The sequence below is a fragment of the Hemiscyllium ocellatum genome, chromosome 19 (assembly GCF_020745735.1).
Source record: "Hemiscyllium ocellatum isolate sHemOce1 chromosome 19, sHemOce1.pat.X.cur, whole genome shotgun sequence".
Lineage (NCBI taxonomy): Eukaryota > Metazoa > Chordata > Chondrichthyes > Orectolobiformes > Hemiscylliidae > Hemiscyllium > Hemiscyllium ocellatum.
Window position 1 is genome coordinate 16,938,675 of NC_083419.1, and position 20,846 is coordinate 16,959,520.

The 20,846-nt window shown below is 40.5% G+C and overlaps 1 protein-coding gene across 1 annotated transcript in view; it reads left to right on the top strand.

Annotated features, from left to right (window-relative positions):
- Nucleotides 1-7,781, top strand: part of ric8b (RIC8 guanine nucleotide exchange factor B) — a 47,710-nt gene extending 39,929 nt beyond the window's left edge. The window contains exon 10 of the mRNA XM_060839702.1: nt 3,872-7,781. Coding sequence (XP_060695685.1) covers nt 3,872-3,992 — 121 coding nt within the window. The 3' untranslated portion in view covers nt 3,993-7,781. The remainder of the gene's footprint in view (nt 1-3,871) is intronic.
- Nucleotides 7,782-20,846: the final 13,065 nt, after the last annotated feature.

The window sequence follows — 20,846 nt, forward strand, 5'->3', positions numbered from 1 at the left end:
AATTGCTGCTAGAAAAATATCTATTATTTGTCAATCTTTGATTACAGTGTAACTTGCGTGTTTTGCAGTTTTTATGCACTTTATGCCATGTACGAGTGTGTAGTTTGTGCTGTCCATGTAGCACCCTCTGTCGTGGAGGAACGCTGTCTCATTTTGCTGTATCAATTGTATATGGTAGAAATGTCAAAAAAAAAGCTTCTCACGCTCACTCTCACTCTCTCACTGTCTGAATGTGGAGTTATGATCTGAAGTTAGAACTAGAGTCGCCTTGGGCCTTGTCAAGAAATCCTACTTTAAGCAAAGAGTAGTGGAAATATTGAAAACTACCTCCCGTAAGATTGTGGATGCTCAGGATCATTTGAAGTCTTTAAAACAGATTGATCATTTCTGTAGGTTAAACATCAAGGTTTATGGTGAAAGCTGAGAGAAACAGGGTTGATGCATAGACAGCCAGGATCTACTTGAATGGTAGGAATAGGCTTAATGAGCCAAATGGCCTAACTGTTCCTCAATCAATATTGTGATCAACCATTTTGTCTTTTGACTTAATTTAAATAGACATTCACTATGTAGCGTTCCAACCTGCACAAGCATCATTACCTTTGATGGTTTACATTTACACCCTCATGGCAGTCTGGCCAAGTCCAGGCTTGCTTATTATGGAGCACTTTTCATTTGACTTTTATACTGGTGAGTTCATAGATGTTGCAGTTGCTTCGGCTCTGAATGATTGTGTCCAGGTTTTGGGCAGTTCCTGGCAATAGCCGGATGGGACGTAGATGCAGAGTATTGTGGCGCCCCTGATGTAGAGCAGAAGAAACTGCACAGAATCTACAGGCTCAAGCAAGCATATTTCTTTAAGTTAATGTAACGACCTCTGCCTCAATAGCCACTCTTTCATCTTGTTGTGTTTGTTATGGTTGGCTTGGGAAATGAAAGGATTAGAACTCATCCCAAGAAAAGTGAGATATGTAAGATCTGGTTCAGCACTATTATTTAAAGAAAAGAAACCGTGTTTAACCAATCTACTGTAGTTCTGAGGAAGTAAAGTGCTGTGAATAAAGGGGACCTGGTGGACATACCATATGGGGGATTCCTGATTTATGGGTATCTGAGATACAAATGTGAACCCCTACAGAGATGTAACTTTAAATAGCTCCTGAACAGCCACTTTGTGTTGTCCTGCATTGTATTTCACTTATGTACAATTTGACTTATAAATGGACGTAAGAACAGACCCATTTGCAACCCGGGGACTGCCTGTACTTAAAATTCCAGAAGATATTTGACCAGATGTCAGATCAATAGTTATTGCAGAAGATAAGAGGTCATGGTGTAGGGGGTGACAAATTGGTAAGGGTTGAAAACATTGATTAAAAGGAAATAGTGAGTGTGTATAAATGGGTCATTCTCTGCTTGGCAGGATATGAAAGTGGTGTGCCACAGGGATCAGCACTATAAGGCCTTGACTTTTTACAATTTATATAAATGACTTGGCTGACAGAGCAGAAAGTATAGTTGCTAAGTTTGCTGATGCCACAGGCAGGAAGCCATAAGGAGGCTACAAAGGGTTAAGTGAGTGGCAAAGAACTGGCAAATAGACTATAAAATGGGGAAAATGTGAAATTGCCCATTTTGGCTGGAAAAAGAAAAGTGTGTTATCTCAATAGTGAAAAATGTAGAACTCTGAGATGCAGAGGAATTGGGTGTCATTGCACATGAATTGCACTAGGTTAAAAAGCAGGTACAACAAGTAATTCATAAAGCTAATATAATGTTGTTTATTAAGAAGGGACTTGACTACAAAAGTAGGGATATCATATCTTAAATGTGTCACTCGTGCCCTGTTTAACTGGACTAGTATTGGTCTGCTTTCTAAAGGAAAGTTTACCAGACTAATACCTGGAATTACTGGCTTATCTTCTGAGGAGAGGTCAGACAGGGTAGGTTTTTTGTATTCACTCATAGGATGTGGGTCACTGGCTAGGCCAAAATTTATTGCCTTTACATTTACAGTATTAACAAAATACAGTTGAGAGTTTAACCATATTGCTTTGTGTCTAGAGTTGCATGTAGGCCAGACCAGGTAAGTATAGCAGACTATTTTCTCTGAAGGACATTAATGAATCAGATGTGCTTTTCTAAACAAGTGATTTCATGGTCATCATTAGATCTTAATTCCTTATTTTTAATTGAATCCAAACTCTGCTGTCTGCAGTGGTGGGATTCAGAGTCTGGTTCCCAGATTACTACCAGAGTCTCTGGATTAATATTCGAGTGATAATGCCACTGGGCCATTGCCTCCCCATATTTAGAAGAGTAAGAGGTGACTTAATTGAAACCTGAGGAGTCTTGGCCATGGTATATCTGGAAAGAATAGTTCCTCTTGTGGGAGGATGCCAAAGGAAGGCATCGCTGTTTAAAAATAAGAGGTGATTATTTAAACAGAAATAATTTTTTTTTCTCCCGGTGGTCATGAGTCTTTGAAACTCTCTCTTCCTCCAAGGGCAGTGAAAGTAGACCTTTGCCTTTTAAGGAGAGTTCTAGTGAAAGCAGCGTCTTTGGATGCTTTTCAGAAAGAGGTAGGTAGATTCTTGATAAGAAAGGGCCTAGAAAATTTTTAGATTGGTAGGAATATGGAGTAATCTGATCAGCCATAAGGTGCACATCTACGCCTTCTAACTTGTATATTTGTAAATGAGAAGGAAGGAACAGGTCGTGGATTTCCAATATCTTTCCTGCTCATGTGTGATCGGTGTGCTATAAGGTTGGGTGGAATGAGTGTGAACTTTGCTTGCAAGTCTGGAGTATCTTGAACATATTGATCATAGACACTTGATCAGCACCTTCACCATTCAGTCCCTCCATCACAAATGCACACAAACAGCACTGTGTAGCAATATACAGAATACACTGCAGCAACTCACAATTCAACAGCATCCTCCAACTACATGAAACTTATCATTTAGAAAGATGAGGACAACATACACATGGGAACGCCACCACTTGTGAACACTCCTTCTGGCTACACACTTGGAAATACATCATCATTCCTACACTGCTGCTAAGTCAAAATCCTGGAACTCCTTGTGAGAACTACAGCTGTACCTGCACCCCCTGATCTAAAGGAATTCAAGAAGGCAGCTCACTACCTCAAAGGGAGTTTGGAATGCTTAATATATTCTGGCATTGTCAGTGATGCTCATATGACATAAAGCAATGTGGAAAAAACTTAAATTGAGAGAAGTGAGTGAACTCTGAAATTTTAAAGTTTTTAAACCATAAACTTCTAAAACTTTTAATGCACCTTATTAGACATTGTGTTATATTTGTGCATACTGCAGCTTATGCTTTTGATTAGAAAATCATCTTTAAGGCAGGCAGAACACAGGATAGATATAATTGGATTATCTGTGAAGAAGTACAAAAAGTTCCCTTTGAAGAGATTAAACTGACTGACAATTTTATAATTAAACTCTCCTAAACAATGGCGATATGAGATGGGCTTGCCACTCTGAATCCACTGGAAAATACTCAAAGATCACTAGAATTCACACAGGATGCATTTTGAAAGACAAGATCATTCGATTTACTCAAGTTAAATCTATTCTGAGAGTGTATTGAGCACAGAAGTTGGGTTGCGGATGCTGGGGCAACAAGTTATGTACAGCAAATACCACGGAGGAGGCCAGCGACTGAGATATTGGTTTTAAATCTGTTTATTAGGATTTGACTTTGCATTTAGAACCACTAAATCACTTCTGGCATAATAATTTGTTTGGGAAATATTCTGACTTACTATTGAAAGCTTTTGGTAAGCAGTAAAGTATGAACCTAACCATTCATGAAAATTATCATTTCTTTCCCCCAGGGAGCAGATAATCAAACCGATGAGGGTTAAACCAGATGGGACGATGGGTCCATTGGAGGAAGCAGCAAATGAATACACCAGTGATCATGATTCCACTTCAGGTTCTGATGAAAACATCTAGCAGTGCAATTGAAATCCCTTTACCAAACTCAGCCTACTATTTTCACAGTATATTTGTCGGATGGAGAAAAAAATGGTTTGCAACATGAAATGCATTAAATGCATTGGGTGTCTGTAATGGTGTCTGATAGCTGTCCAGAAAGGCGGCCTTTACCAGCAGAGAAGAGGTTTTCTATTTTATTTCTTCCACACTATATTTATACCATCATTTGTAAAGCCAGAGAATGCTCAGTTTTCTAATATTGTCCAGTTCTGTAACTGACAGCATGAGCACACTACCCAGGAAGTCTGTTATTTCCCAGACCTGTATTGGAGTTGGAATAAAAGGAGAAATGCTGTTCAGGATCAATCTCTGCTGGAAAGCACAATGAGCAGACCAATAATCAGTGTGTCAAATCAGTTGATTTGAGAGTATGTGAAGTGGCCGTTCCAGAAATAGTTCTATGTGAGATCTATAGAATCATGCTTTTACTTTATAAATCAAAATTATTTAGCATATTGAAATTATTTCCAAAAAACTCTGCCAAAGTTTAAGGATTTGCACTTATACATTGTCTTTCAGAGTATTTCAAATCATGTCACAACCAGTTTATTACTACTTAAGTTTAGTCACTGCTGTTTTTAGGTAAATACAGTAGCGATTTTGTACACTGCAAGGTCCAACAATGAATATGAATGACCAGTTAATCTGTTGTTGGTGCTGTTATTGAAGGATGAATGTAAGCGAGAGCATTAGGCTAATACTCTATTCTTTCAAACATTTTAGCTGTGTTCCCTTTTTGAAAAAAAATGGAAAATAAATACAGGATTCAAAATTGGTGGCAGGTAGTATGATCTGGTTTAATATTAATTAGAAAAAACTTCTAGGAAGAGCAATAGAGCAATCCAGTACAAAGTTGAGAGTACATCTGCTTATGACCAAGCTTATGGCTTTCCCCACACTGATGCAATCCAGATTTAATGCTGCTTTTGATAAGAAAGGAATGTAATTTAAATAAATAAATTTGGATTTTGCTAAAAAGAGACATATGCAAGAATACCAAATTTCAAACAATCTAATAATTTATACTGCATGAGAATGCAGTCAAAAATTTCAGTAAAGTGTCTTTTTTCAGCAATATTAAAGTTCTGTACTACCAAGCAGCAAACTTTTTTTAAAAACTGAATACTAAACGTGTCTGAATTTGTAGGCTTGAGAAATAGACCATATTCTGTCAAATGTGCATCTAGTAGCAATTATTGCCTGTATTCATGATAAGTATATGTTGTTATATTAGGTAAGCTGTCATTACCTTTTAAGAGCTTGAATTGGAGATGGATTTGAGCTAGGTTATTTATAAATGTTGCAATTGTTTTTTATGGAAAACAAAATTAGCCTAGTTTTCAATGTTTTAAAGATGGGTAGACAAATCTCTTCATTTGTGATTCTGCAAAAAGAACAATGTGTAACTGAAAGGAAGAGAAATGGCTTCTTTGACATGGCTGTTGGATGAAAGATTGCCTCTGAGTGTTAAGTTTTCTTTGCAATATTCTGCTGATCAGACTTGATGTGGTACATAAGGGGGCCAGTCATGCGATCTTATCAGCATTGGGTCTCTGAGCATGATGATTCTATAGCAGCCATTGCAGTTTACGTTGTGTTTTGGACACGATTGGTTTTAGATCATTCTTTCAACGAGGTGTTTCTATGAGCAGAAACTGACTGCCAAGTAAGTATCACATATTCAACTTTTATCACAAGCACTTATATCCATCACTATCCAAAGTTGAGCTTGGATGATAGTGGGAATTGTTAGAAAACATGAATCTGTGAAGATGTCAATCGTTTTATTGTTTTTGATGATTAGAAATGGGATTTGAAAGTCAGACTTCATTCAGTAATTTGTATCTTTGCATGCTATCATATAAACCAATATTGATCATGAAAATATTGATGAGCTCCACACTGTCTCAGCTCTAGCTAGATTGGGACTCAGTGTGGTGAGCTAAATGGCAGCCATCTATATATGCCACATTTAATCATTGCATTGAATCCCTTAAAATGAAAATCATGGTCTTGTATGATGTACAATTTCTTATTAGTGTATGCGTCAAGAGAAATCAACATTTATTCTGTTTTACACAACTGAATTGCTAAATGTCATAGCATTTTACAGCACAGAGAAAGGCCCTTTGGTTCACTGTGTCCTTCCAATCATCAAGTGTCTATCTAATCCCATTTTCTGGCAGTTGGCCCGTAGACTTTAAGTTCTGGGGTTAAGTGTTTATGTAAATACTATTTAAACATCTTGAGGGTTCCTGTCTCAACCACTCAAACAGCGAGCTCCAGATACCCATAATCCTCTGGGTGAAGAGTTCCTTCTCCTCTGATCTCTGTCATAGCTCCCCCACTCCTTACCATAAAACCTGCTTACTGGCCCCTCTATCTCCCTACCAATGTCCCTTATAAGCTCGTATACCTCAACCAGGACCCCTATCAACCTTCTCTCCTGTAAGAAATGCAGGCCTAGCCTGTCTGGTCTCTCTTCATAGCTGAAATCAATCCAGCCCCAACTACATTCAAGACTAGATGAACGGTGTGCACTGCAAAATAGCAAGGGACCCAGGACTGAGCCCTGTGGTACTCCACTCGACATAAGCTTCCAGTCACAAAAATATCAGGCAATCATTACTCTCTACGTCTTGACATGAAGCCAATTTTGGATCCCAATTGCCCTTAAGCTTTTGAACTCGTGGCTTCTTAACTCTTCTGTCATGCAAGATGTCGTCAAAGCAATGCAGACGACATCAACTGCACTACCCTCATCTGTACATCTAGGCATCTCAAAATACAATCAATTTGTGAGACATCATCTGCCCATAACAAACCCATGCTCACAATCCTTGATTAATCAATCCTTGAGATTAATTCTGCCCCTCAGAATTTTTCAATCCCATCTGGTTCCAAACTCATCTTTATCAGTAATGTTCTTGAGGGAAGGAAATCTGTCATTCTTGCCTGGTCTGGCCTACATGTGACTCCAGATACACAGCAGTGTGGGTGAGTCTTAACAGTTAGGGATGGGCAATAAATGCTGGCCTAGCCAGTGTTGCCCTCACCTTGTGAATTAATTTCTTTTATAATCACAGCTGTTAAGACTCACCGGCCAGTAGTCACCTGCAATTTACAGTCTTGAGGTCTCCACATTAAATTCAATAACTTCAGAAACTGACCACATTATCTCTCATTAATTTCTTACATTTTTCAAATTCTAAAGTTATACCAGACTTGAAATGTTAACTGTTTCTCTCTCTCTCTCCATGAATGCTGCCAGACTTACTAAGTTTCTCCAGCATCTGCAGTATTTTGTCTGTATTATTGGCCTGTAGTTTCCTGGTTTATCCCTACCACCCTTTTGATTGACAGTACGATATTAGCTGTCCTCCAGTCCACTGGCACCCATCATGTTGCCAGTGAGGATTTGAAAACTCTGAGCACTATAATCTTTTCCCTTGCCTCCAAATGAGCCTCAGATATATCTTATCTGGGCCTGGGGATTTGTTCATTTTAAACCCAACAATTTCCTCCTCCTCATGCTAGTTGGTTTAAATATATTTGTTCACCCTCTGCCTTTGATTTCTATACCTACATTGTACTTCTCTATAGTGAATATACATGCAAAGTTCTCATTTAAAACCTGAGCTATATCTTCTGGTTTCACAAGTACTGTTTATCCAGATTATCATAATGTGATCAAAGGATGCAAAATTTGTAAAGTAATTTTATTAAGTTTTAAAGTAGATTCACGAACTGTGCAAAATTATATAAATAAACTTTTCACAAATTGTTGTAGCTTGTTCATTTCAAACTTGACACTTGTCTCATGTTAAACCTTGGTATCAACCATAGTTTTTATCGAGTCGTAGAGAATACAGCATGGAAACAGACCCTTTGGTCCGGAAGGAAATAAAATCACATTTAAATTAAAATTTAGCATTAAAACCTTTCATGTCGATAGTCAACAAATTCTGAATCTGTTGGGACATAGAGCAGGAGATTTGAGTAATAATTACTGGAAACCAAATTTCAAAATGTAGTTAAAATGAATACAGGGTTCTGAACCATCTTTGTGCCTAATGCAATTGGCTTTTGCTAGCAATCCAAATGGTAATGTTTAAGTCTTCATTCTGTCTCAAATTCAGAAGATTTTGATGTGGAACAGCTCTCTGCAGAGCTGCTCTCATTGTGAGATTGTTCAACGCTGCTATGAGGAAAGCTTTTCAATCCATTACAGTTGTGCCTCTGGGCTTTTATAGATGCTTACCTGTAGAATTCTGCTGCCACTGTTCTGTGGCAACCAGTGGCTGGTCTGGTCCACTGTGGCTGCTTATTTATTCGAGGGTTATCTGGTGTCAGGGGTCCTTGATCAGTTCTGTGTTGGCCAGGAGCAACACTAACACACTGCAGATGAATTCACAGAGAAATGAATCTACTAAACTATAGAATGATCTGTCAAAGGTGATCTTACTGCAGCAGTTATGCCAGCCCTTTAAAACAAGAAGCAAACATACTATCAGATATTTTTTAAAAACTCCTTAACCCAATCTATGTGCTCAGTCACCTATGTTTGTTTTCCCTTTGGTAAAGCTATTTGAAAATTTCTCATCCTTGTTTTTAAATCTTGCTCTAATCCATCTCTAACCAGCTCCAGCTCTAAAACTGAAAATGTGTTGCTGGAAAAACACAGCAGGTCAGGCAGCACCCAAGCAGCAGGAGAATCGACGTTTCAGGCAAGAGCCCATCTTCAGGAATGAGGAGAGTGTGCCAAGCAGACCTTCCTTGAATACGCTCTCTTCCTTCCTCTACAAGCATTTTATCTTAGCCTGCTTGGCACACTCTCCTCATTCCTGAAGAAGGGCTCATGCCTGATTCTCCCGCTCCTTGGATGCTGCCTGACCTGCTGTGCTTTTCCAGCAACACATTTTCAGCTCTGATCTCCAGCATCTACAGTCCTCACTTTCTCCCAGCTCTAAAACTCTCAGACTCCTGCCATTATCCAATTTCAGTTTCCTGTCTGTCACCAATTTTGATTGTTCCTCTGTTTGTGGCCATCATTTCAGCTGCTTAATCCCTAGAATTCCTTCCCTGAAATTCACTCTCCTCTCAGCAAAATTCTTGGTTACTTGATGGTATTGACTTATTCTTTATTAAATTTTGTTTGATTATGCTTGTATCACCTCAGGAAGTTTGATTACATTTGTTGCTGTTGAGAGTCAAGTTATGATGATCTTATCAAGTCTGGTGGCTGTTAACAGGACAGGAATTAGGATGTAAAGTTTCAGGAACCATTAATAGAGAAGAAGACGGGTAGATGTTTAGAAATATCATTGTGTCTTGTAATGCAGTAATAGAGGATTAATTTGCAGAAATATGGAGAAAGATCTGGAATGCAGGATGGGAATGAACTGTTCTTTTAAAGGAACAACAGTGCTGCAATGGGCCAAATTTCTTCCTCACTCATAGCACATACAAAATCATGAAGAGAATTTTGCAAAGTGCCAGATGTGTGTACTGCCTAGAGATGCACTGCTGCAACCCATCAAGACTCATTCAACTGCATCTTTGAAACCTGTGACCTCTACTACCTAAGAGGATAAAGGGCAGCAGGCAATGAGAACACTAACCCTTGCAAGTTTCCTTTCAAGCCACAAACCATCCCAAATTGGAAATTTATCACTGTCTTTTTCACTGGATCAAAATCCTGAAGTCACTTCTAAACAATGCTGTGGGTGTATCTACACCAAATGGACTTCACAAGGGCATAAATGCTAGCCTTGCCAGCAATTCCCACAGTCTATAAATTATTTTCAAAATAGAACTGAGCTTATTGGTGCTGTAAGGTTTCACTCCAGGAGAAGCCCAGTCCACAGTTTTTAGATGCTCAAAACATTTTCTTAGCTAAACCTCATTCTAAACTGCTATTGGGATGTGGAAAACACATTTCAACATTGAGTAGGAAATTTGCTGTAGGATGAGACCTGCTGATGAAGCTTTTAAGTTTTGCACTCATCTTTGGACATATAAGAATGCTCAATTTCAAATAATTGTAACAATTTATACTGCAGAAAGATAGGAGGCTGATTTGGAACAATAGAGTCCTAGAAATGTACAGCACAGCAACAGACCCTTCGGTCCAACTTGTCCATGCTGACAAGACATCCTGACCTAATTTAGTCCCGTTTACCAGCACTTGGCCCATATCCCTCTCAGCCCTTCCTGTTCATATACCCATTCAGATGCTTTTTAAATATTGTAATTGTTTCAGCCTCCATCACTTCCTCTCGCAGCTGATTCCATGCGCACACCACCCTCTGCATGGAAAAATTGCCCCTTAGGTTCTTTTTAAGTTATTCCCCCCTCACCGTAAACCTGTGCCCTTTAGTTCTGGATTCCCCAACCCCAGGGAAAAGATCTTATCACTTTACCCTATCCATGCCCCTCATGATTTTATATACCTCTATCAAGTCACCCCTCAAACTCCGATGTTCCAGGGAAAACAGCTTCAGCCTATTCAGCCTCTCTCTACAGCTCAAACACTCCAACCCTGGCAACATCCTTGTAAATCTTTTCTGAACCCTTTTCAAACTTCACAACATTGTTCTAATAGGAGGGATAAATGCACACAATATTCCAAAATTGGCCTAACCAATGTCCTGTACAGTCACAGCATGACCTCCCAACTCCTATACTCAGTGCTCTGACCAATAAAGGAAAGCATACCAAATGCCTTCTTCACTAGCCTATCTACCTGCGACTCCACTTTCAAGAAACTATGAGCCTGCACTCCAAGGTCTCTTTGTTTAGCAACACACTCCAGAACCTTACCATTAAGTCTATAAGTCCTGCTCTGATTTGTCTTTCCAAAATGCAGCACCTCGCATTTATCTAAATTAAACTCCATCTGCCACTCCTCAGCCCATTGGTCCATCTGATCAAAATCCTTTTATACTCTGAAGTAACCTTCTTCACTGTCAACTACACCTCCAATTTTGGTGTCATCTGCAAACTTAGTAACTATACCTCCTATGTTCACATTCAAATCATTTATATAAATGACAAAAAGCAGTGGACCCAGCACTGATCCTTGTGGCACGCCACTGGTCACAGGCCTCCAGTCTGAAAAGCAACTCTCCACCACCACCCTCTGTCTTCTACCTTCGAGCCAGTTCTGTATCCCCCTTTCTAGTCACAGGGCAAAATAATCCACATAAATATCATCTGGGAAATTGTTATAAACAAAGTACTAATCAAGAAAATAAAAAAAGTCACAAGATATCATCTAGTGCACACAGTGAGGTTGCAAGATGCAAAAAATAAAGATTTGAGATGTTAAAACATGCTTTTCTCAGAGTGCATGGAATTGGTACAGAGATTTAATGTTTTGGGCAAAACAAACAGGAGAACCTTTTAGTGATGGTAATGAGCTGGAGCTCAATGTCCATACGCAGTGGGGACAGTGACAGTGATTGATTCCAAAAGAAAATTATTTGGGGAACTTGTGAAATGAGCCTGCAGGGGCTTCTGGGTGGGGTAGGGGAATGGGGCTGTCTGGATTGCTCAGCAGAGAATTGTTAAGCCAAATAGGTGGGAAAGTAACTGGTGAGTCTGCAGAGGGATACGGATAGATTAAGGAAGTGGTAAAAAAAAACTCGGAAACTGGAATATGTTGTAGGAAATTGGCACGATAGCAGAATGAAAAGAAGAGCTGAATATTATTTAAATGGGGAAAGCTGCCATACAGAGGGATTTGGGAGACCTTAACTATTAATCACAAAAAGCTATCAACAAAGTTCATGTCAGATAATAGGGACATCAAATAAAATGTTGGCTTTTATTTCAAAGACTATGGAATATAAAATGTAGGGAATTTTTGTTGAAACTATTGATGGCTCTAGTCAGACTACAGGGAATACTGTGCTCCCAATATACCATCCAAGGATGTGCAGGATATGTGGATTAGCCTTGGGGAATGCAGGGTTACAGGATAGCAGGGTGGGATGCTCTTTGGAGGGTCAGTATGGACTTGATGGGCCAAATGGCCTACTTCCACACTGTAGGGGTTCTATGATAATCTAAGGAAAGATACACTGGTGTTGGCAGTCCAGAGAACAGTCCTTAGGGCTGAACCTTGACATGGAGGGACTGTCTTATAAGCAGTGGTTGAGTACGTTGGGCCTGTACTGTTGGAGTTTAGGAAAATGTGAGGTGGTCTTATTGAAATATAAAGATTTTTCGGGGACTTCTCAGGATGGATAGAGTCCCATGGAGATGTACAGCATGGAAACAGACCCTTTGATCCAACTCGTCCATGTCAACCAGATATCCTAAATTAGTTTAGTCTCATTTGCAAACATTTGGCCCATATCTCTCAAAACCCTTCCTTTCATAAATCCATCCAGATGCTTTTTGAAATGTAATTGTACCAGCCTCCACCACTTCTGGCAGCTCATTCCATACATGCACCACCCTCTGTATGAGAAAGTTGTCCCTTAGGTTCCTGTTATATCTTTCCCCTCTCACTTTAAACCTAGGCCCTCTAGTTCTGGACTCCCCTACCCCAGGAAAAAGACTTTGTCTATTTGTCCTATCTATGCCCTGCATGATTTTAGAAGATCACTCCTGCTCCAGGGAAAACAGCTCCAAACTATTCAGCCTCTCCTTTTAGTTCAAACCCACCAATCCTTTTCTGAACCCTTCCAAGTTTCCCACCTAGGACCAGAAGATGTACCCTCAATAAAGGATCACACGTTTAAGACAGAAATAAGCATTATTTTTTCCCCTCTCGAGGGTCGTGAATCTCTGGAAATATGTACTGAAAAGGCTAGTAGACACTGAGTTGTTAAATATATTCAGTGTTGAAATGGACAGATATTTAATCAGCAAGACAATCAAGGGTGATGCAGAAAAGGCAAGAGAGTGTAGTTGAGAATTATTAGATTAGCTACAATCTCATTGAATGGGTGAATGGTCTACTTCTGTTCCTAAGTTTTATGGTCTTTAGGCTGTATGATTTTTTTTTGTAAATGGCTATGATTAAATTTGATATGGAAAAAATCATGAAGATTCGATAGCTTTACTGAAGTATTTGGAAATACACAAGACATTGATATCACATGACTTTTCCACAAACAGTGAAAACTTTACAACTCTGTACCTTGGTCAGTTCATTCAGGTCAGCCTCCCATCCCAAAAACATCACTAACAGCTGGACACTGTTGATCAGGTCGCCTGGTTACTCTTCATCTGGGTGTTTCAAAGGTAGCCATGATGTAGAGGTGCTGGTGTTAGACTGAGGTGGACAAAGTTAAAAATTACACAACACCAGGTTTTAGACCAACCAGCTAGTTACCTGATGAAGGAACAGTGCTCTGAAAGCTAGTGCTTCCAAATAAACCTGTTGGTCCATAACCTAGTGTTGTGTGATATTTAACTATTTCAAATGTGTGTGTTTAAAAGGACCAACAGGAGCCCAGTTCAGGAGTAGGCAGGGTACATGAGGCTGCACAGAATTCACAATGCTCACAAAGCATTCAATCTGCATCCAGGAAGGAAAGATGCTTAAGGTTACACAAAATATGAACAGAAGCAGGCCATTCAGCCCTAACACTACATGCTGTTGCTTATGCTTCACCCCCAATTTCCTCATCTATAATCTCTATTCCCATCTTTAACCTATGCTTGCCTATGCTCCCATTAAAATACATTACCCCTTTCACTTCAACTATTCCCTATGGTGGTGAATTAGACAGTATCACCACTCTCTGGCTACATTTTTGCTGAATTTCCTTGTTCAGGTCTTGGTAACTCTTATAAAATTGATGGTTTTTTTATTCATTGATCTTTAAATTGAAATATTCTCTGTGTCTACTCTACCAAAACATATTAACAGTTTAGAAGGTCTCTGTAGGCCATTCCTTAGTCATCTCTTTTCAAAACTTTCAATTGGGATTCAATTGGGATTAAACCCAATTGTTCAGCCTCTTCTTGAAGAGTGTTAACTCGACGTTTCTGGTATCACTCATGTTAAACTTTCTCTTGCACCCTTCTCCAGTGCTTCCATATCACTTTTGAAATAATGTGGTTACAACAGATCTCTACCTCCAACGATGTTCCCATGACAATCAGGAGGTCACTCTGGATGTAAGTGTGCTCGCTGAACTCAAAGGTTCATTTTCAGATGTTTCGTCACCATACTTGGTAATGTCAACAGTGAGCCTCCAGTGAAGCGTTGGTGTTATTTTCCTTTTTCTATTTAAGTGTTTAGGTTTTGTTGAGTTAGTGTTCCAAGGAAACCTAAACCATTAATAGAAAGCAGGACATAGCACCAGCACTTCACCAGAGGCTCACTGAAGATGTTACCGAGTATGGTAATGAAACGTCTGAAAACGAACCTTCCAGCTCAGTGAGCAAACTTACATCCAGAACCTCAACCTGAGCTACAAATCTTCTCAAAAGGAGGTAACTCTTTCAAATCCTTTCCGTAGGACAAAAACCTTGCAGGGAGGCTTTCGCCAAAAAAAAGCACCATCTGATTTTCTGATTCCCAAATAAGTTTTACATCAGGAATGCCATCATTTAGAATTGCAGCCTGGAAGAGGAAAAATGTTCAGGAGAACAGGTGGCAAACAGGCACAAAGCACTCATCACAAATCAGTAACTGAGCTACATGTATTGTACTCAATCTAATGAGGTTGGATTGGATTTTATATATTTTTACAAAATAACAATTGATAAAGTTTGGGAATGTTTTACAGAAGCTGTGATGAAACAGTAAAAGGACAAAATACAGGACTGCAGCCAAACAGCAGGTACTGCCAGGGATAGCGGCAGTATCCAAATTATTGGGAAATTTTAAAACCTTCAAACACAATTAAAAATTGACATTCAGAAAGTATGGGACCTTTAAACTTACAGCTATGACTGTAACACAGTCTGGATTTAGGCAGCCACCCCTTCTGGCTTCAGATTGGCCTCCATCCAACTGCAAATGTGTTGCTGGTCAAAGCACAGCAGGTTAGGCAGCATCTCAGGAATAGAGAATTCGACGTTTCGAGCATAAGCCCTTCATTACTGGATGTACAATAACTGGCCAGCGAGACTTGATTAGACACTATGAGGAGGGAAAAAGTGAGGTCTGCAGATGCTGGAGATCAGAGCTGAAAATGTGTTGCTGGAAAAGCGCAGCAGGTCAGGCAGCATCCAAGGAACAGGAGAATCGATGTTTCGGGCATGAGCCCTTCTTCAGGAATGAGGAGGGAGTTACAATGAGAGTCAATGGAGCCTTCAGTTCTTGTCCTGCCTCCCTTTCCCCAGCAAGAATCATAAAAACACAGCCCATTGTTTATTTATAGGAAGGAATTTTTGATTTATTATTGCCACGTACCTAAGTACAGTGAAATGTTTTGTTTTGCATGCAGTACAGTAGATCATAATGTACAAAGTCTCAGTGATTGAACAGAGCGAGGAATACAAAGTTACGGCTGCAAAGGTGTACAAAAAGCAAGATCAACGTTAGATTTGAAACTTGAGAGGTCCACTCAGGAGTCTAGTACCAGCAGAGAAGAAATGGTTCCTGAACCTGTTGGTACATGTGCTTAAGCTTTTGAGTCTTTTGTCCAAAGGAGGACGTTAGAAGAGATTATAACCGGGATGGGAGGGGTTTTTGAGGATGTTGGCTGCCTTCCAGGGCAACAAGAAATGTAGATGGAATCAATGAATGTAAGGTTGGCTTGTGTGATGGATGGGGCTGTGTTCACAACTCTCTGTAGTATCTTACAGTCCTGAGCACAGCAGTTTAGATTAGATTAGAGTAGACTTACAGCGTGGAATCAGGCCCTTCGGCTCAACAAGTCCACACCGACCCGTCGAAGCGCTACCCACCCATACCCCTACATTTACCCCTTACCTAACACTACGGGCAATTTAGCATGGCCAATTCACCTGACCCGCACATCTTTGGCCTGTGGGAGGAAACCGGAGCACCCGGAGGAAACCCACGCAGACACAGGGAGAACGTGCAAACTCCACACAGTCTGTCGCTTGAGTCAGGAATTGAACCCGGGTCTCAGGCGCTGTGAGGCAGCAGTGCTAACCACTGTGCCACCGTGCCGCCCACAGTTGCCATACCATGATGCATCTGGATAGAATGCTTTCTATTGTGCATTTATAAATGTTTGCATATCCCATCATAATGGGCTGCCGACATAATTATTTCTAAAGTTATTCTGTCCTTCATGATCTCGCCTCCTAAATTAGATTGTTTATGTCATCCTGGATTGGTAATGTAGTTTATTACCACAGGTTTGGTGCACAGGTCATACAGTTGCTATGGCACTGAAGCCAGCATTGCTACCCCTGTTTTTGAGAGAAAGTGCTTGCAGGATGTTGGTCTCATTGCCTTTGCCAATATTTACTGCCCATCCCCAACAGCCCTGGAAAAGGTAGTCGTGAGCTGCCTTCCTGAACTGCTGAGTCCCCTGTGGTTAGTTACATCCACCGTCCTGTTTGGAGAGGGTTCCAGTTTGTTGATCCAGTGACATTGAAGGAATGATGTTAATGTTTCCAAGTCAAGAAGGCAAGTGGAGGGGAACTTGCAGGTAAAAAATGAGGTCTGCAGATGCTGGAGACCACAGTTGAAAATGCGCCGCTGGTTAAAGCACAGCAGGTCAGGCAGCATCCAAAGAACAGGAAACTCGACGCCTCGGGCATAAGCCCCTCATCAGGCCTGATGAGGGGCTTATGCCCGAGGCGTCGAGTTTCCTGTTCTTTGGATGCTGCCTGACCTGCTGTGCTTTAACCAGCTGCGTATTTTCAACTGGGAACTTGCAGGTAGTCTAAAATATACTTGCATCAGGTGTTATCCACATTCTGAAAATAAACATTAAACTTTTCCCCAGCACTTTTGTTAATGGAATGGCAAAAATAACATGATAAACCATTCCTGGGAGAAAGTCACAGAAGGAAACTGAGAAATTTTCAATCAAAATTAATTTCTCAGACTACAAGGCATCCAAACCCCCACTTTCATAAAGCAGCGTGGTGAGGGCTTCTTCGAATTACTATCACTTCAGATGAGAGCACCATGTGAAGAGGAGGTGGTTTTTCAGCCCCTTGAATGTATTGTACCATCTGTCAGTTCATAGCTGATCTGTACAGCAATCCCACATCCCTCAACTCCCTCACTCCACAGCAATCTCAATCTTACTCTCAACAGCTCCAAATGCTCCAGCATTAACAGACTTTGGATGAAGGAGCTCCATTTTCCAATCTGTGTAGAAGTGTTTCCTGACATCACCCTGAATAACTTTATTCTAATTCTATGGCTACACACCCTCCATATCAGAATCTTCCCCCACCCACCCGCATTTCTGTTTGAGTGAAGCCTTTAAAATGTTTGAAAAATCCAAACGCATTCATCCAAGTAACCTATACTGAAAAGTTCCATCCATCCTAACTGTATCATCCCAGTCTTTCCGACCTCTGGCTCCAAATCACAACTCCAGGTTCTAGGTTGCTGGGTGTAGAAACCTATCCAAACAACCTGGACTTTAGCAAGTGGGTTTAGAAATAGAGACTGAAGATGGAAGTTGGAATGCCATACCTACTGTCCAATTAAATACAGCTTATATATTTACGGCTGTGTAGGATACATCTCAGTAACTATCTTGAGAATCTGTAACCTCCTGCGCTGTCCAGTTTGTTTCTCTCAGTTTTGCTGCCAATCCAGCACCTCTTTACCTCCAAAGTAAAACTTCCATTTATCCACTTTCCCTCTAAATAAAGTTTGTTTTCAGTCTCTCTCTCTCTCTCTCTCTCTGTTCAAACCCCTGTGCTCTCCTACTCCAATAAGAAGTTTGAGGCAGATTTCCATTGTTTAATCTTAACCCCACACATTTCAGTACTAAACTGTAGCTGCCTTTCATGTGCCCAAGTTCAGAGTGTTTGAGATGCTACTGCACACATCTTGGTTGATTTGCACATCCCATTCACAGCAGAAACAAACTTCGATAAATAGATAGATACATAGAGACAGTGTGACTGAGAGAAACAGCAAACGCAGGAGTGAGACAATGAGAGAGCATGGAAGAGGAAGAGAGAAACAATTCCTCATTACTACACTGAGAATCTCAGCCTGGATGTTATGCTGATGTCATTGGAGTTGCACTTAAATCCAGAACATTCGGGCTCCTGGGCAAGACTGCTGCAGACTAAGTGGCACCAGGCACCTTATAAAGGCATAACATTGAGGTTACCCACCTCCTGCCATTCTTTGTGTCTGAATTTATCTTTTTGCCAAGAGGTGTGTTAATGGGATGTTACTATATTAGAACAGTTAATTAATAGCAGCTACAGTATCTATTATTTGGTTCAGATTTCCAATAGTTAAGCTATTCTAAATTCCTCCCTTTCTTTTGTATTTTAACCATAGTTTTTAAATAAATTGTGTCTTGCTTAATGTCGAGGAGTTGGACCAGTCACATCATATCTGGAACACATACTTCACATCTAGCTTTAAATAAAGGAAAGAAATAGGGTCTAAGCTACTTGAGAGGGTCTGGTCTGGTCCATAACACACCCATGTTCATATGCTTACCAACTCCTGTTGGCACATCAGCCTCATGCTCACTACTTGGGTGAGCAATACCTCCACTTGAACATTCTTATCCTCACCTCCAACTCTCAATAGTCTCAGCCCTCTGTATCTTTGTAATCCCCTCCAGCTTTACAACTCCCCGAGATGCCTGCACTCTAATTCTGCTCATTTCAATTGCACCACCGGCAGCCATGCATTCAGCTGCTTGGACCCCAAGCTCACCCGAAAATTTCCTCCCCAAAACTCTGTTTCTCTTTCCGCCTTTAAAACCTAATTTTTGACCAAGGTTTTGAGCACCTGCCTTGATGCCTTCCTTTCCAGAGAGGACTCTTCTGGAGTAATGTGTCCAGCTCTGGTCATCCTGTTACAGGAAAGATATTATTAAGCTGGAGAGGGTTCAGATTGACCAGGATGTTGCCATGAATGGAGGGTTAGAGTGTAGGCAGTTGAGGGGTGACCATATAAGACTTTATAAGGTCATGAGGGTTACAGATAAGGTGAATGGCAGGTGTCTTTTCCCTGGGGTGAGTGTTTCCAGACTAGGGGGTATATTTTGAAGGTGAGAAGAGAGGAGAAAGATTTTAAAAAGACACAAGGGGGAAAATTTTTAAAAATTTTATACACAGTGGCTTGTGTGTGGACTGAACTTCCAGAGGAAGTGGTGAATATGGGTCCAGTTACAATGTAAATATGAATAAGAACTGTTTTGAAGGGATATTGGTCATGCACAGGCAGGTGGGACTAATATAATTTAGGATTATGGTTGGCATGGACTGGTTGGACCAAAGGGTCTGTTTTCATGCTGTCCAGGCTGTCACACCTGCTGAGCTTTTCCAGCAATTTCTGTTTTTGTTTCTAATTTCCAGCATTCGCAGAACTTTGGGGTTTTTTTTACCCTAATATCTTTTCTAGCTCAGGATTAAATTGTGTTGTGTAAAGTTCCTGGGAAGAGCCTTGGGACATTTGAATATATTAATCAGTGCTAATATAAAAAAGTTGCTATCAAAGAAAGGCCATTCAGCCCATCATGGCTGCTCAGTGAAAGAGCTGTCTGGTAATCCCAAACCCCTGCACACCGTTTTTCTTGAGTGAGTGTTATTGGAGTTACACTCATCCAGACAAATGGATAGTATTCCACCACATTTCTGACTTGTACCTTATAAATTAACAAGTTCCTTGCTATAGAATTCCCAGCCTTTGTCCTACTGTTCTAGCCATGACATTCATATGGCTAGTTCAGTTCAGTTTCAGTTCAACATAATCCCCAGGATGTTGATAGGGGGGTTTCAGTGATAGTGAAGCTACTGAATGTCAAGGGGTGATGGTTGGACTTTCTCTTGTAGGAGATGGTCATTCCCTGGTATTTGTATGGGACCACTGTTACTCGCCATGTCTGTTGAAGCCTATATGTTGTCCAGGTCTTGCTGCGTATGGACAAGGACTGTTTCAATATCTGAGGAGTTAGGAGTTGTGCTGAACATTATGCATTTATCAGCTAACATCCTCACTTCTAACCTTAAAACTGAGGGAAGGAGATGAAGCAGCTGAAGATGTGTGGGCCAAGGACACTATCCTGAGGAACTCCTGTAGTATTGTTCTGTGCCTGAGATGATTCACCAACATTAACCACAAGCATCTTCTTTTGTGTTGCTGTGACTCTGCTGTGACCAGAGAACAGTTTTCTCCCTGATTCCTTTGGATTCCAATTTTGCGAGGGCTCTTTGATGCCATGAGATAGGCTTCTCAAGCTCTTAAGTATTTCAAGGAAGGCACAAGATTTGAATGTATTCCTCCTGTTTGTGGAGATTGGGTGCTTATCGAAGAGTTTATACTTTTCTATTAAGTGTAAACATTACAAGCAGTAATGATTATCTTTAATTGGTTGTTTGCAGTTTTGGGCCCCGTATCTAAGGAAGGATGTACTGGCCCTGGACCGGGTTCAGAGGAGGTTCACGAGAATGGTCTCTGGAATGAAAAGCTTAACTTATGAGGAGCGTTTGGGGACTCTGGATTTATACTCAATGGAGTTTAAAAGGATAATGGGTGATCTAATTGAAACGTACAGAATACTGAATGGCCTGGACAGAGTAAATAGGACCCAATGACATAGCCTTAGGGTAAAGGGAAGACCTTTTAGAACGGAGATAAGGAGAAAGTCTTCAGCCAGAGAGTGGTGAATCTATGGAATTCATTGCTACAGAAGGCTGTGGAGGCCAGTATAT